Below are 13,369 nucleotides of genomic sequence, written 5' to 3' on the forward strand. Positions count from 1 at the left end.
TTTTTGCAGGTGAACCCTTAAAGATCATTGAACATCATCATCTTTTTTTTTTTTGTTTGGTGTTGGTTGGTTGGTTTGTTTGTTCTGGGTGGTTTTTTTTTTTTTTTTTTTTTTTTTTTTTTTTTTTTTTTTCTCCAGAGAGCGTAATGACTCCTTTAGCCTAAACTACTTTCTCCTCAAAATTCCCACCTTCTTGAAGAGAAGGTTCTTGGTCACCACAGTGCTTACCACCTATTTCTTCTTAGGAATGCATCTCCAGTTAAACTCCCTAGATATGTGGTGTATGGTGGTTTTGTTTATTTTCAAAAGTTCTGTTCTGCTCTCTCACTGGTTTACTTCCAGTGAACTATGTCTATTACTGGCACACATCTGTCCAGCTCCTTCCTTTTCTTTCTCCTGAAGTTTTCTGTAGTTATTAGCTCCTTAGCTTGAGGACTTGTGCCTCAGTAGTGCTCAAACTATGGACAGAAGGGGCTAAAGAATTACTTTTTCTACACTGATCCCAGATTTACTTAGAGGCAGGTTAATTGCAGAAAAATTGGTCATTTCTTCTGTTACTTGAATTGCATATTATTTAAGAACCATTAAATGTGTGGGCTTGTTCACTGGGGAGTGAATGGTCTCTACATCTATTAGACATGGTGACTAGTAACAGGATGATTATTTAAGTAATTGTTCTAATACTAGGTTCTGAATGAGATTTTTCTTCCTAAAACTCATTTACAATTAAATAAAATGTTGGAGCAGTGTAGAATACTGGAATAGAAGACAAAAGTCTAATTATTTTACTTTCAACTCCTCCAAGGAATATGAAAGTGTTCGTCAGCAGCATGAGGAAGTGAAAAAAAGCAGAGACCAAGCCAAGGAAGAACTGAAGAATCTGAAAGAAATGCAGTCCCCAATGACAAAAAAAATCCAAGAAACTGAAGAATATTTTAAGAGTCTGAATATGAAAATCAGACATAAGGTAGGTATTTTAAGTTCTCAGCTTATGTAATATGTCAGGTGTTCAGTGTTCAGCTTTGTGAAGTGTAAAGCAATAACCTCTTTCTTTCTAGAGTGACATAATGATGTGTTTCAGAAGAAAATTTCTGATATACTCATGGCCTTGCTGCTCTGCCTTCTCATGTCTGTTTCTCCGTAAAACTTCAGTACCACTTCTGAAAGTCTACTCTCTTGGTATTATAAGACCATGCAAATTTGTAATTCTCTTTATGGAACCTTCAAAATCTTGGATATAATGTTACAGTATCCCTAAATTAGATACTTCTAGTGAATTAGTTGCCTGTTTTCACCTGTTCTGTAGTTTGGATTTGTGGATGCTCTGTTTATCTTCTTAAAATGTAGCCAGTTTGGGTGTTAATTTAAGCTAAATTACAACTTTTCTGTCCTGAAAGCATTCCTCTGATATCCTACTTATGGAATTAGGTTAAATATAATTTTTTGTTATCGTCCATCAGTTGCGGTCACTTTTATGCATAAGAGAATTTAATGGTAAAGCTACCTAAGTCTTACTGTTTACTGTACAGGTTACTGTTTTTTGAGTAGCTGCTCTCTCTGGGGATATGGAAAATTACTATTTCTTATGAAAAACAGGAAAATAATTCTCTGCAGGATTTTAACTATCATATACTATTCAGGCTGCAGAATAGTACTGTATGCATAGGCTGCACAAATTTTTAATGGATAACCAAAATTAAATGATAACATGAGACTATTTTCTGCAATGTAGTTCTGTTTGAAGGCAACTGAACAAACGAAAGGACTTTGTGTGGAGACATGTAGAGGCCTGCTGTCATGAAGTATCTTGTAGAATCAGGGTCTGAAACTTCAGTGGCATTTAAAGCACTGTGAGCTAATACATTGTCCATGCGCTTTCTTTAAAGAAACCAAGCAGGCACACTCTCCCACCAAAAAACAACCAACAAAACCAAAGTACCAAATCCTAAAACAAACCAGAAAGACCAGATAAATAAAACCTATAAATTGTTGTTCACACAATGTCTGGTTGTGTTGTGATGTAGACTGTACCAGGCAATACTACTTACCCAAGTACATTAGTAGTAATGAGAAAGCTCTTTGCTAAATGTATGCTTTGTAGTTTGTGCTCCACTGTACTGCAAGAATTTATTATACTGTGATTCGAGATACCTAAATGTTTAAAAATGTTGCAGTTTTATTGAAGGGGACTTTTTTGTATGTGGTTGGAGTTTTGTTTGTTATATGGGTTTTTGTTGTTATTTAAGAGTTAAGTGTACTATTTTAGAGGAAAGTTAACAGCTGGAATCTTGAAATTAATCTTCATATTGCAGTAAGGGCCTTCATGCTTCTGAAGTGCTAAGCTTTATTTTTACTGCTTGGTATTATCCTGTTAGTTTTCACTCATCTTTCATTTTAATTAATGTTATACTAAAATATTTTTTCAAACAAGAAAGAATTCTACTGAACCACTGCTACCACAATTCTTAGAAGTATTGGACTATATTAATATAAAAGTTATCCTCTGTTGGTATGAGTTATACTCTTTATGAGAACCTAGGACAAAACAGTGAGCATTTTAGTTTTAACTTGCTGGGAGCATGCTCAGCATAGGCTATTTGCTACAGAGCTGTGAAAGAAGAATTGGGGGAAGGTACTAGCTGATTGACGTATACTCTTAAATCAACATATTTCTCTGCTCAAGCTAAACTTGTGGAGTAAGGCTCTTACATTCTAAACGTTCACAAGGCTAATTATATGCCAAAGTGGTGTTTAATTTGAGCTCAGAGAGTGAATTGGGTGCATTTTGTTCTACAGTACTCCAGAAGGCAAAAAGGTGGGAAGAAGGAAAGATGCTACCTTTGAAATAAACAATTTACAGAAGACTTACTGAGATATTCTAGTATTGATTTCCAGTGATTTACCATTTGCCATTATTTTTATTGTAATGTATAGGTGATACTGTGTTGTATGTAATATTATAAGACATTTCCAAAGCTGAGTTTTGTTCTGATGTTAAATGTTATATCTGAGTCTAATTTGAGTGAGTATTAAATCTTGAAGAAGCCCCCATAGAGTCCATAATGATGGAAAAAGGCTTAAGGGAATATATTATATACCTGGTTATGATATGAACAATTTGTATGACATCAGGCAAGTTAACAAGATGTTAGATGTGTATTGCTACTTTTTGAACTTTTGTGAAAGTAGCTCATTTTTGGGTACTGAAATTTGTTTCTCTCCCATATACCTTCTTAGCTGGGCTGTGAAAATGAAGTTCTTTTAAAGGAGAATCAGTGCTGCTTGCACTGTCAGGAGATAGTTTTGACTTAAGGCAAAAACCTCAATGCTTTTAAGTACCTTACCTTAAAATTACTTAAATTGCTCCTTCTTCATTAGTTCTTCACTTTTTTGTAGATACTGCTTGAATTTATTGTAACAATTTTATCTTTGTAGAGGCAAGCATTCGGTGGGCATTTCACAGGTAATCATGCTGTAAGCCATCAGGAGTTGATCAGTGAACGACTTTATTAAAAAGGAAGTGTAACTCTATTTTTGGCCCCAAAGTGTGGGTTTTTTCCAAGCTAAATTTCAGTTTGGCATTAAGCGAAGGCAGTTCAGCATTTTAAGTTCTCCCCATTTCAGGGACATTGACCTGTAGTGAACATAGTTGTCCTCAGGCCCTTTGGTCCATACTTGTATCAGTTATCAAATAACTGTAATCCTGACTGCTACTTGAGATCTTGCTCTTGGTTTGAGGATCATCTTGAGAGCATAGACGAATCACCTCCTCATTGTATTTTGTTTGCACTTTGTTGGCAAAAAGCCAGGCATGGTGCTGCAGATTCTGCGTGGAAGGATTGAAAATAAAGGAGGAGCTAAATTTGGGAAGAAATTAATGCATCGAGACACTGCATGAGTATTTTCTCTTGTGTCTGTTAATACACTTTTAAGAATTTGCCTATACTAAGAATTCCTGGTAAAATTTTGTTCTTTAGGTGTGTAGGAAGTGTAGATTCTGAGAAAAAGAAATCAGTCCATTTTGTAGGAAGAGGTTGATAAAATTGTGAGAGAGAAGCCTAGATTTTTTTCTGTTTTAGTCTCTTCAGAGGCATTTGAACGGAGTGGACCATGCAGTGCAATTTTTCTAGCAATATTTGACAGTATCATGCGGTGTGTTGTGGTTGTGTATGTGTGGAAATTTATGAAAGCCATAACGACAATTACAGTTGTTAATCTGCTCTGTAAGAGAGGTGTATATATAAATATATGTTAACTGAAAGTATAATAATAATAATTGGAAAATGTAATTCCAGTTCTTTACTAGTGTCCTGATTTTGAGAACTTTCAGAATTGTTTTGTGAATATTTTGCGTTAGTTTCCTGGAGAGAACTTCCTCCTCAGAGTGCCTGCCAGAGGTCTTTGGAGAGTGCATCACAGAATCAGTAATGCATAGCAGTCAGCTTTAAGATCAAGATATATTGTTCCGTGTTGCCTTCATGCAATCAGCTGTGGAGTCAGGGTATTAATCCTCTGTGCATATTTCAGGTTGTGAGAGGGAAGAGATTCTGTATAGTTTTATTTTCTCCATTCTTGATGCATTTTAGCACTTTCAGTGTGACTTGGTTTGTAAAAAGACGTTTCTTCCAGCAAGAGTGCTGTATTTGTTTCGGTGCTTGCGCTGGAATTGACATACGGTCTTTCCATCTTTTTGCAGTGTTCCAGTATTCTTCTTGCACTCTTTTCAGCCTTCAGGGTTCAGGGAAGGAGGAATTAAGTTTGTAGAGAAAACATAGTATGCTTCCATCGTGTTCAGGACTCAACTGTACAAGTGCCTGGGCAACCTGACCTAGTAAGACCTTTGAACAAGGGATTGAACTGGGCAATGCCCGGAAGTCCCTTGTGATTTATTGTTATTCTACAACTCTATAGAAGCTGAGAAGGATAGAGAAATAGTAGAGACAAGGGTGTGCCTATACATGAGCCAACAAGTTGTCAGGCTCAGCTGTGTAGGATATAGCTTGGGCACAATGCACTTGAGAGGTGGGATGGCTTTGACAAATTCTGTTTTGGCTGTCCTGTGCCTAGAAACTTATGCCCTTCTGGGTCTTAAGTATAAGCTTTCCTTGGTGAAATTGCTTTGGAAAAAGAGTCAAGAACATTGCAGAAGTGCAGGCATCTGAATGTAACATTTTTATTGAAATCAAGGGTCGAGTTATTTTAATTTCAGATTAGATTAGGAGACTTTCCCTATCTATCATGCCTGAATTTACAGATCTGTAGCAGAATGGTTGTGAATAGTTTATATGTCATTATTCAGTTCTTCACAAATTGCTGAAAATATACGTGTTACAGATACAAGTAAGAATAAGAAACTGTCAAGTACAACTTCTTAAGTAATAAAATGCGTAATAAATGCTTAGTTATGCATATGCAGAATGTTCTTGAAAATACTTCTTTTTACAAATATAACTGAGTTTATGGCTACCTAATTTAAATATCTTTCTGTACACAGGCTGATGAAATCAAAGACATTTCTCAAAAATGTAAACAGAAGCAAGATGCTTTGGAGATGAAAGATAAACAAGTAAGAAACTTGTTATTTATGACTTTTTGGTGTTTCTTTGCTAATGTATTAATTCAGTACTATCTATAGCATATGCTGTGTTCAGGTGGAATGCTACTTAAATTATGCAGTAAAACACAGATACAGGTTTTTTTGTCTGCTCTTTTGTTAGTGGAGAGGGAAGCCTCTGAAGAGGCAGCAAGTGATTGCACACCACTCCCTCCAGTACACAGTGAATCTTTAAAACAGTTATTAGTCGGACAGGTGCATCCTATATAAAATGGTTACCTTGATGCAACAAACTTAGGAATAAACTGTGTGTGCATATATACTATATATTACAGCTTTTCCTTGAAAAGCTACAGCCTATATGGTACAGTAATGCACTCAGCATTGAACATGCACTCAAATATTCTGTGGGAGAGGCTAGGGTTATTACTTCTGTTAAATGTGTATGCCCAGCATTTTTTAAAAAGAAAATGCAAAGATATTTTGTAGAACGGTTACAGGATGTGTATGCCCAGCATTTTTTAAAAAGAAAATGCAAAGATATTTTGTAGAACGGTTACAGGATTTCATCTAAATGCTTGGTCAAGAAATGTATAAATTAAATGTATGAGAGTGCAGAGTCAATTGTGCTATAGGTTTTCTTCAATCCTAGACTAACTTTCAAATGTGTTAAGGAAGATCTTAAGCTTTAAGCTTGTGCTTTTGTAAAAATAAAGGAACTTCAAAATTTGATTTAGTCTTGGTTGTATTTTTGCTTAAATGTCCCTAAATCTTAACTAAATCTTGTCAGTTCTTCGACTGTCATAGGTCTATTGGAACAATAACAGACTCTTACAGTTTCAGTGCATGGTTACATTAGCATTTCATGTCAGTTGCACAGATCCTAGTTGTTTGTCATAGGTTTTGTATACTAAACTCCTTTAATGTTAGAAATGCTCAACGTTTTTAGATTGAAGAAATTAATCAAGCTTTGAGAATGAAAAAAGATGAAGAAATGGACAGACAGAGGAAAATCCACAACACTCACGAGATGATAAAGGACTGGAAGAAAGAGCTCAGTGCAATGGCAGTCTGTGTGAATCTTCAGCCACAAACTGATGCTATTAATAATGAGCTGAAAAAATTACAAGACAAAAGGGCAAATATTCATAGTGGTATCAGTGACCTAATAGCAGGGAAAATGAACCAAGAGAGGGAAAAGAAAAGTAAGTTACTTGTGATTTTGTTTGTTGATTTGGGCTTTTTATGACTGTTCATACAGAATCTATTTGTTCTCCTGCTGTAGTGAAATAATTTGAGATGTTTACCTCAAGCCTCATAGTTGTATCTTACATGTATAGCAGTCATCTGTTATCAGTTTTATTAAAAGTAACAGAAGCCACTTTCAAAATAGAACAAGATCCAAAAGTGGCAATTGACCTTAAAACTATTGTTCCAAAAAATTATTTTGCTCTTATCTCTGAGTAAGGAGACTGCTTTGCCAGTTTCATTTTTTTCTGTTATTAAATGAAGGTATGTACTGTTAGCAGAATACAAAAAAACCTGAAGCAAAAGCAGTTTGCTTTGAAGATGCAGTGTTTAAAATTACTTCTTTGGAACATATTAGCTACTGAGGCTGCTCTTGTCCTTTCTAAATGAACTTGAGCCTAACCTTGATTATAGTAAGTTCCTTTACACTAGCCCAGGATTTACAGTTAGTTCTTTCAAATAAACAAAATTCAAAAATTATGGTTTCGTAGGTAGCAGGTGTTGTATATATTCCTCAGTGAGTGTAGTACATTTGCAAGTGCCTGTCTGTCTTAATTTGCCATAGAATCCAAGAAGAAACTGAGGTACAGAGAGACCAAGTGGCCTAGGGAAGGAGACACTATATATTTTACCTTGAGAAGCACAGAAAGTATTTGATCTCTGTTTCTCCTGAATAGAAAATGCTTTTGCACACAATCTAGTCACACAGTTTGTTTTCTGCAACCATGCAGTAACACTCAGAGTTGCTAGTCCCACTATCTCTTTCCTCTTGGGTAATTTTTGATTTTAAATGCAGAGGTAGAACAAGTTACGAAAATATATATTTAGAACTAAATTCCGGTGTCTTTACTGCACTACCACATTTTGTTATCCTTTGAGTAGGTGTTTGAGTTGACAGATGCAGGATGCAGGAAGCAACCACACAACCATGGATGAGATGCGAAGAGTAAATTTATGCTTACTACCTCATGACCCAGGGGATTGCTGCAGCAGCACCTGCGCAGAGGCATGTAAGCAGGGACACAGGCACCATGGAGCTAGGTACTTGCTAGCCAGAAAGAGAAGAAAAAGGATCTCAAACCTGCTGCTTTTGCCTTTATTTATCAGTGGTTTTCTCAGGCATAGTTTTCCACTGTGCTTTGATCTTTCCGGTAGCAGGGCAGGAATCTCAAGGCGGTTTTATAAGGTGCCTCTGACTATGTTACGTAAACACAGTCGTTCTACATGTCAAACACACAAAGCTGAACAATTACTATGATATGTTTTTGACACCCCAGCTATAAATCACTTGAGCGTGTTTACAATCCTCACAAGTCTTCCATTGTATTTCCACATAAAGTCTTAATTTTATTTTACATTTTGAGCTTTAATAGTTTCAGAATAAGCAGCATCTTGATTGTGGAAACTCAGTTCTTATCATCTCCTAACTATCTTACTGCTGGAATAGCATAGTCAATAAATATTGGTAAATGCTAGTTATAATGTGGACTTACTGTGCACTTTGTTTAAGAAATTGCTTTAAATTACAGGAATAACTGACCGCCTTGAACAACTTAATAATATAATGAATATGAAGGAAGAGAATCTTAAAGCAAGATTTGAAGATACACACTCTGCTCTTATGTGGCTAAGACAGAACAAAGACAAGTTTAAAAAAGAAGTTTGTGAACCCATAATGCTTGAGGTAAGAAAATTTACTTGCATATCACTCTAACCAGTTAATATTTAGTTTATTTATGCCTTGCAAAACTTCAAGAGTGACTTTAAGACTTTCAAGACACATCTTGAAATGAGCTGCCAGTTACAGACAGGATGTACTAGTATTGTGAACTACATGTAATTTTAATTCCGTAAGCAATGTAGTAATATTTAGCATTGAATAAGATGAGGTGGTTCCTTCCCCTTTCCTCCTCAGGGAACAGCCTATTGCAAATTTCCTCCAAGATCCATTCAGTTACTTAGACTTAAGTAGTTCTTACTTGCTGCTTAAAAAAGCAGTGGCAGTTACAATTGAATACCTCCCCTTGTAGCTCAACCTGCTCAGCAACTGTTACATGTCATTGTGATCCCCAGGTGTATTTGTGGTTGGCTTTGCACAGCTAGCTACACACACACCAATACTTAATCTATCCCTATTTTGTTTTGTATATTGGTTTGACAGACACTGTACTAGCTAGGAATAGCAGGGCTAAATTTTCAAAGAGACCATTGGTTTTCTAGTGCATTCCTTCACCATAATCCCAGCCTTTTGCAGTATGTTCTCCATGTAATGTGAAGAGGATGAAGAGCTCCAGTGCACCCCTCCTGTTCCTTTTCAGAATTACAAGCTTATTTTAATGTAATGGTACAGTTTAAATCAGTTGAATGTTGAATATTTGTATACCAATTCTTACGCTTTGTGCATGTTCTAGAACTGTTCAAAATTACTTCTGTTTGATTATAAAATACCAAGTATTTCCTGTTATTACCAGAGCTTCCAATTCTTCCTGGAAGACCACATCAAGTTAACTTTACAAATACCTTGAAAGGATGCCTTTGCTTTTACTTTTAAGGCCTTACTAACCTCTCTAACATTCATTAATGTCTGAATTTATTTTCTTTGATACAATATAAGTTAGTCTCATGTACATCTAAATTCTAGCTTTAAAATTGCTGGTAAATGTACCCAACCTTTGGCTAACTTGAGATTATTAAATGATGTAGTTCTGTGTAATTTTGCCTTTGGATGTCATGTACAGTGACATAATGTCTAATTACTAGTGAGAGTTACTGAAGAGTTCCAACATTAACATTTCATTCAAGTACAAAAAACGTCATTGATCTTAAACATGGGTTTTAAATTTTTTTTTTTAAAAAGAATTCTAAGAATTCAATCAATTTGTGAATCTCTGTCTTTCAAGGGCTTCACAATTCTGTATTTGTTGATGTTCACTGTGTCCCAATCAAAGGGAGCTGCTTATGAATAATTTGTGGAGTGTGGCATTTTCTGGTTTTGATTCCTTTGGTTAACTGCTTCTAAACAGTGATATACCTTTAGTAGTACTGGAGAAAAGCCACTAGACATGAGATGGTGGTGGTTTCAATTGTTAAGTTAGGGTGGAGCAGAAGTGGGGGATGTGGAGATGGTGATAGCTCCATGAATGCTGGGAAAAGATATGGATGGCTAAAAACTAAACACAATGACATGTGAGTTACTGTAGGTTTCTTCCCAAGGGAATTGGTTGCAAAATGACAGGGAATATGTCTTTAAAGACATTTAAACTTGTCTTTGTTTTCATTAAATGTATGCTTGGATATCATGTGGCTGCTTAAAATGTTTTGGGGGAGGTGTTAAGTCCAGTTGTATTAAATTACTCTCTCGTTACCTTTCACTATCAGATCAATATGAAAGACAGTAGACATGCTAAGTATGTTGAAAATCACGTATCGTCCAATGACATGAGGGCTTTCGTTTTTGAGAGTCAAGAAGATATGGAAATGTTTCTTGTGCAGGCAAGTAGGCACCAATGTTAAAATTGATCTAAGTACTGATGTAGGAGCCCTAAACTTTGGAGTCTACCACGTAAGTCTGTATTTATTAAGTTTTGATTGACAAGATCGGTGCAACTGATAATACAAGGTATTCAAAGGTTTTTCTTCCGAGTTTTTCTGGAGTAAGATTTTATTTTAGTTTTAAAGCCTAGACCAACTGGAGGGATGCAGGAATATTGAGAAAATACTTTTTCTGAGAACTAAGTTTTGTGTTCCTTGGCAAGGCAGTAATCACTAAGGAGAAGAAACTGTGTATAAGAAAATGACAAGAACATGAAGCTACAAATTTAGTACCATGTTTTTCCAATGCCTCCTGACTAAAGAGGCGAGAGGGCATCTTTTGTTAGAAGACAATGGTCCAAGCAGAAATCAGGCTTATATTTTCTTAATACTGCTGTTTCCTGGAGTGATAAGGAGATTGTTTGCTTTGAGAGCCAGACAGATGGTGCAGGAGAAAAAAGCCACAAGATATGGCAGTAACTGTCATAATGCTTCCCACTACTGTCCACGGAGTAGTGTGATTAATGAGAAGCTGTCCTGCAATGTTTGAAGACCTATCTGCCCTTCACAGAAGCTAGTCATTTTCATATAGGTGATATCTGAGGTTCTGGGGGCTTGTCTTGCCTCCATGGTTGTGAAACCCAGTGTAAGGCTGCTTTAACCAGCTAAACGGATGTTTCATTTGTATCCTCAATCTTTTCTGTCCTGGTAGGATCAGACTTTTCAGAGCCTCTGTAGCCAGTGGTCTGCCATTATCTGTGCAAAATGGCCATAAAGCCTGGAAGAGGGGCTTTCCTTATTACATCCAGCTTGGCTATTTCAATTGAGCACCTAGCTCTGGATTTCTTTGATAGCTTTTGTTTTCTCTAATGCATGGTATTGTCACAGACAGACATTAACTGAACCTGGCTTTTAGAGAACTGAGTCATGCCTGAACCAGAGTGGATATTTGTGGGTTCTTCCAGAGGTTGTCAGTGTAAAATAATTCAAAATCTGTGAATCAAGAACAAATACTTGATTTTTATGTAGTGAATTTTTCTGCTTTTTTTACCAAATAATCTAATGTAATCTATACTTAGATGCGTGATCATCAGAAACTAAGAGTGAATGCTGTATGCTCGCCTGCTGAATCATGTGCTAAAAGCTTACCTTCGAGACCTATTGAAGAATTACAGTATGTATCAGATTATATCAGTGGGAAATGGTTTTAAATACAATATTTTGGTGTTGTTGCTATATGTTAGAATTTTCTATTCAAATCAAGTTTTCCCCAATTCAGTTCTGGGTTAGCAGGAGTGCTTTCTGACCCTTCAGTAACTTGAGCTTGCTTACCAGCAAAATTCTGTTTCTCATGCATGTTTTTTTACTCCTTTTCAGCCAATATGGATTTTTCTCATATTTACGAGAGTTATTTGATGCTCCTCGTCTTGTGATGAGTTATCTTTGCTCCCAGTACCGTGTTCATGATGTCCCTGTGGGAACAGAGAAGACCAGAAACATGATTGAAAGGGTGAGATGTCCTGCATAGCATAAACACACGTGTGATCTAGAGTTTTATTTCAGAAATTCTTTGGCAAGTTAATGTGGAGAAAACTAAAAATTGCTTTAGCCTTTTATTTGGCCTTTAGAAGTGAGAACATTGTACACAAACGTATTGCAAGACATTTTAACAAATCCAGTCAATCTAATGCAGTACTTCACAGAAGTTAAATATATCTTTCACCTGCATACTGTTTCAAGTCAGTTTTATGAAGTTGTTTTATAATAACTGCTACTTCAGGTGCCTAAGGTATTCTGGGCAAAATTTTAATCAACAGTTAACAGTACGTGACAATGTTGACCTGTCATGTTTAAAGCAACAATTAGAAGCTGCTATTTTTAAAAAATATATGTTAAGGTGTTCAGTTTTGGGCAAATACGATTGTATAGCTTCAATCAGAATTGATGTGGTAAATCGTATATAAACCTTTTGGATTCTTAGAAATAGACTAAGAGCTACCACTAGGAATAATCTCCCTACCTTAGTCTTTCATGGGTTCTTGCAAGCTGAGCATTGCTGGATTTTAATGGTTAACACACCTGACAGTTTTCAGTTTAAATCTTTATTCACTCTTCTGTCTGTGGTGGACATCTGTTGTCTGTCTTGTACAAGAGAATGAACTCTTCTTTGGATTCAAAAGACTGCTTTGGGCTCTCCGAAAAGAAGAGTTGTTTTTTTGAAAAACTGGGGGAGCAGGCTCTGCAAATAGAGAGCAGTTCCTGTTTTATTGGGGTAGCTGTTGCTCCTTCCTGTCTTATGTTTCTGGGGCTCTAAGGATGAGAAATTTCTAAGAGGAAAGTAAAAGTGGAAGGAGTCCTAGATGAAAAGCTCTTAATTTTTTTTCTGAGCATTTTTGTCTTTTAAACTGCAATTCTTCCATGACTCTGTGTTTATCACCTGATGAAGCAGATTACCTATGTAATAGATCTTTGAGTTACATTTTGTAAACCAGTCATTACTACTCCTTAGATACTCCATCCTTTCCAGAGGTCTGTAGGAAGCAAGTGAAAAAATCCCTGATCTAGGGGCAAAGATGAGCCACTATTCTGAATGTGTTACACATGACACTTTCTCAGTTCAGTCGTATAATTTTTTTTTTTACTATTTTTGATTGAAAAATGCATTGTTTGCAACATTTTGTTTCACACATGCCAGAGAAAGTTTTAAAGGGAGAACTGATTCATAGAGCTGAGCATGTGGAAAAACCACTAAGATGGAAATGTGATCAACCACAGTCTGAGCTATAAAGCAACATAAACCTGTTTTCAGTGTCCAGGAACCAAATCTACATAATATTGCTGGTGCTGTGTATGTAAACTGAAAAAATCTTTAGTCAAATTTACGTTGTTCTATGGAGACTTATAGCTGTTCCTGCTTTACTGTACACTTCATATCCTTTTGAAGTACTGTACTACCTTGTGTTATGGTAAATCTTTGGTTAGTTATAATATTCTTTTTGATATGGGTCATTTAAAAATAGTAATGGTAGTATTTTT

General features: G+C 36.0%; 1 protein-coding gene across 2 annotated transcripts in view; it reads left to right on the forward strand.

Annotated features, from left to right (window-relative positions):
* Positions 1–13,369, forward strand: part of SMC5 (structural maintenance of chromosomes 5) — a 56,588-nt gene that overhangs the window by 12,500 nt on the left and 30,719 nt on the right. For both annotated transcript variants that reach the window (XM_074931380.1, XM_074931381.1), the window contains exons 7-13: positions 806–967; positions 5,495–5,566; positions 6,504–6,759; positions 8,332–8,486; positions 10,181–10,294; positions 11,413–11,507; positions 11,711–11,843. In XM_074931380.1, coding sequence (XP_074787481.1) covers positions 806–967; positions 5,495–5,566; positions 6,504–6,759; positions 8,332–8,486; positions 10,181–10,294; positions 11,413–11,507; positions 11,711–11,843 — 987 coding nt within the window. The remainder of the gene's footprint in view (positions 1–805; positions 968–5,494; positions 5,567–6,503; positions 6,760–8,331; positions 8,487–10,180; positions 10,295–11,412; positions 11,508–11,710; positions 11,844–13,369) is intronic.

The sequence above is a fragment of the Athene noctua genome, chromosome Z (assembly GCF_965140245.1).
Source record: "Athene noctua chromosome Z, bAthNoc1.hap1.1, whole genome shotgun sequence".
NCBI classification, from domain to species: domain Eukaryota; kingdom Metazoa; phylum Chordata; class Aves; order Strigiformes; family Strigidae; genus Athene; species Athene noctua.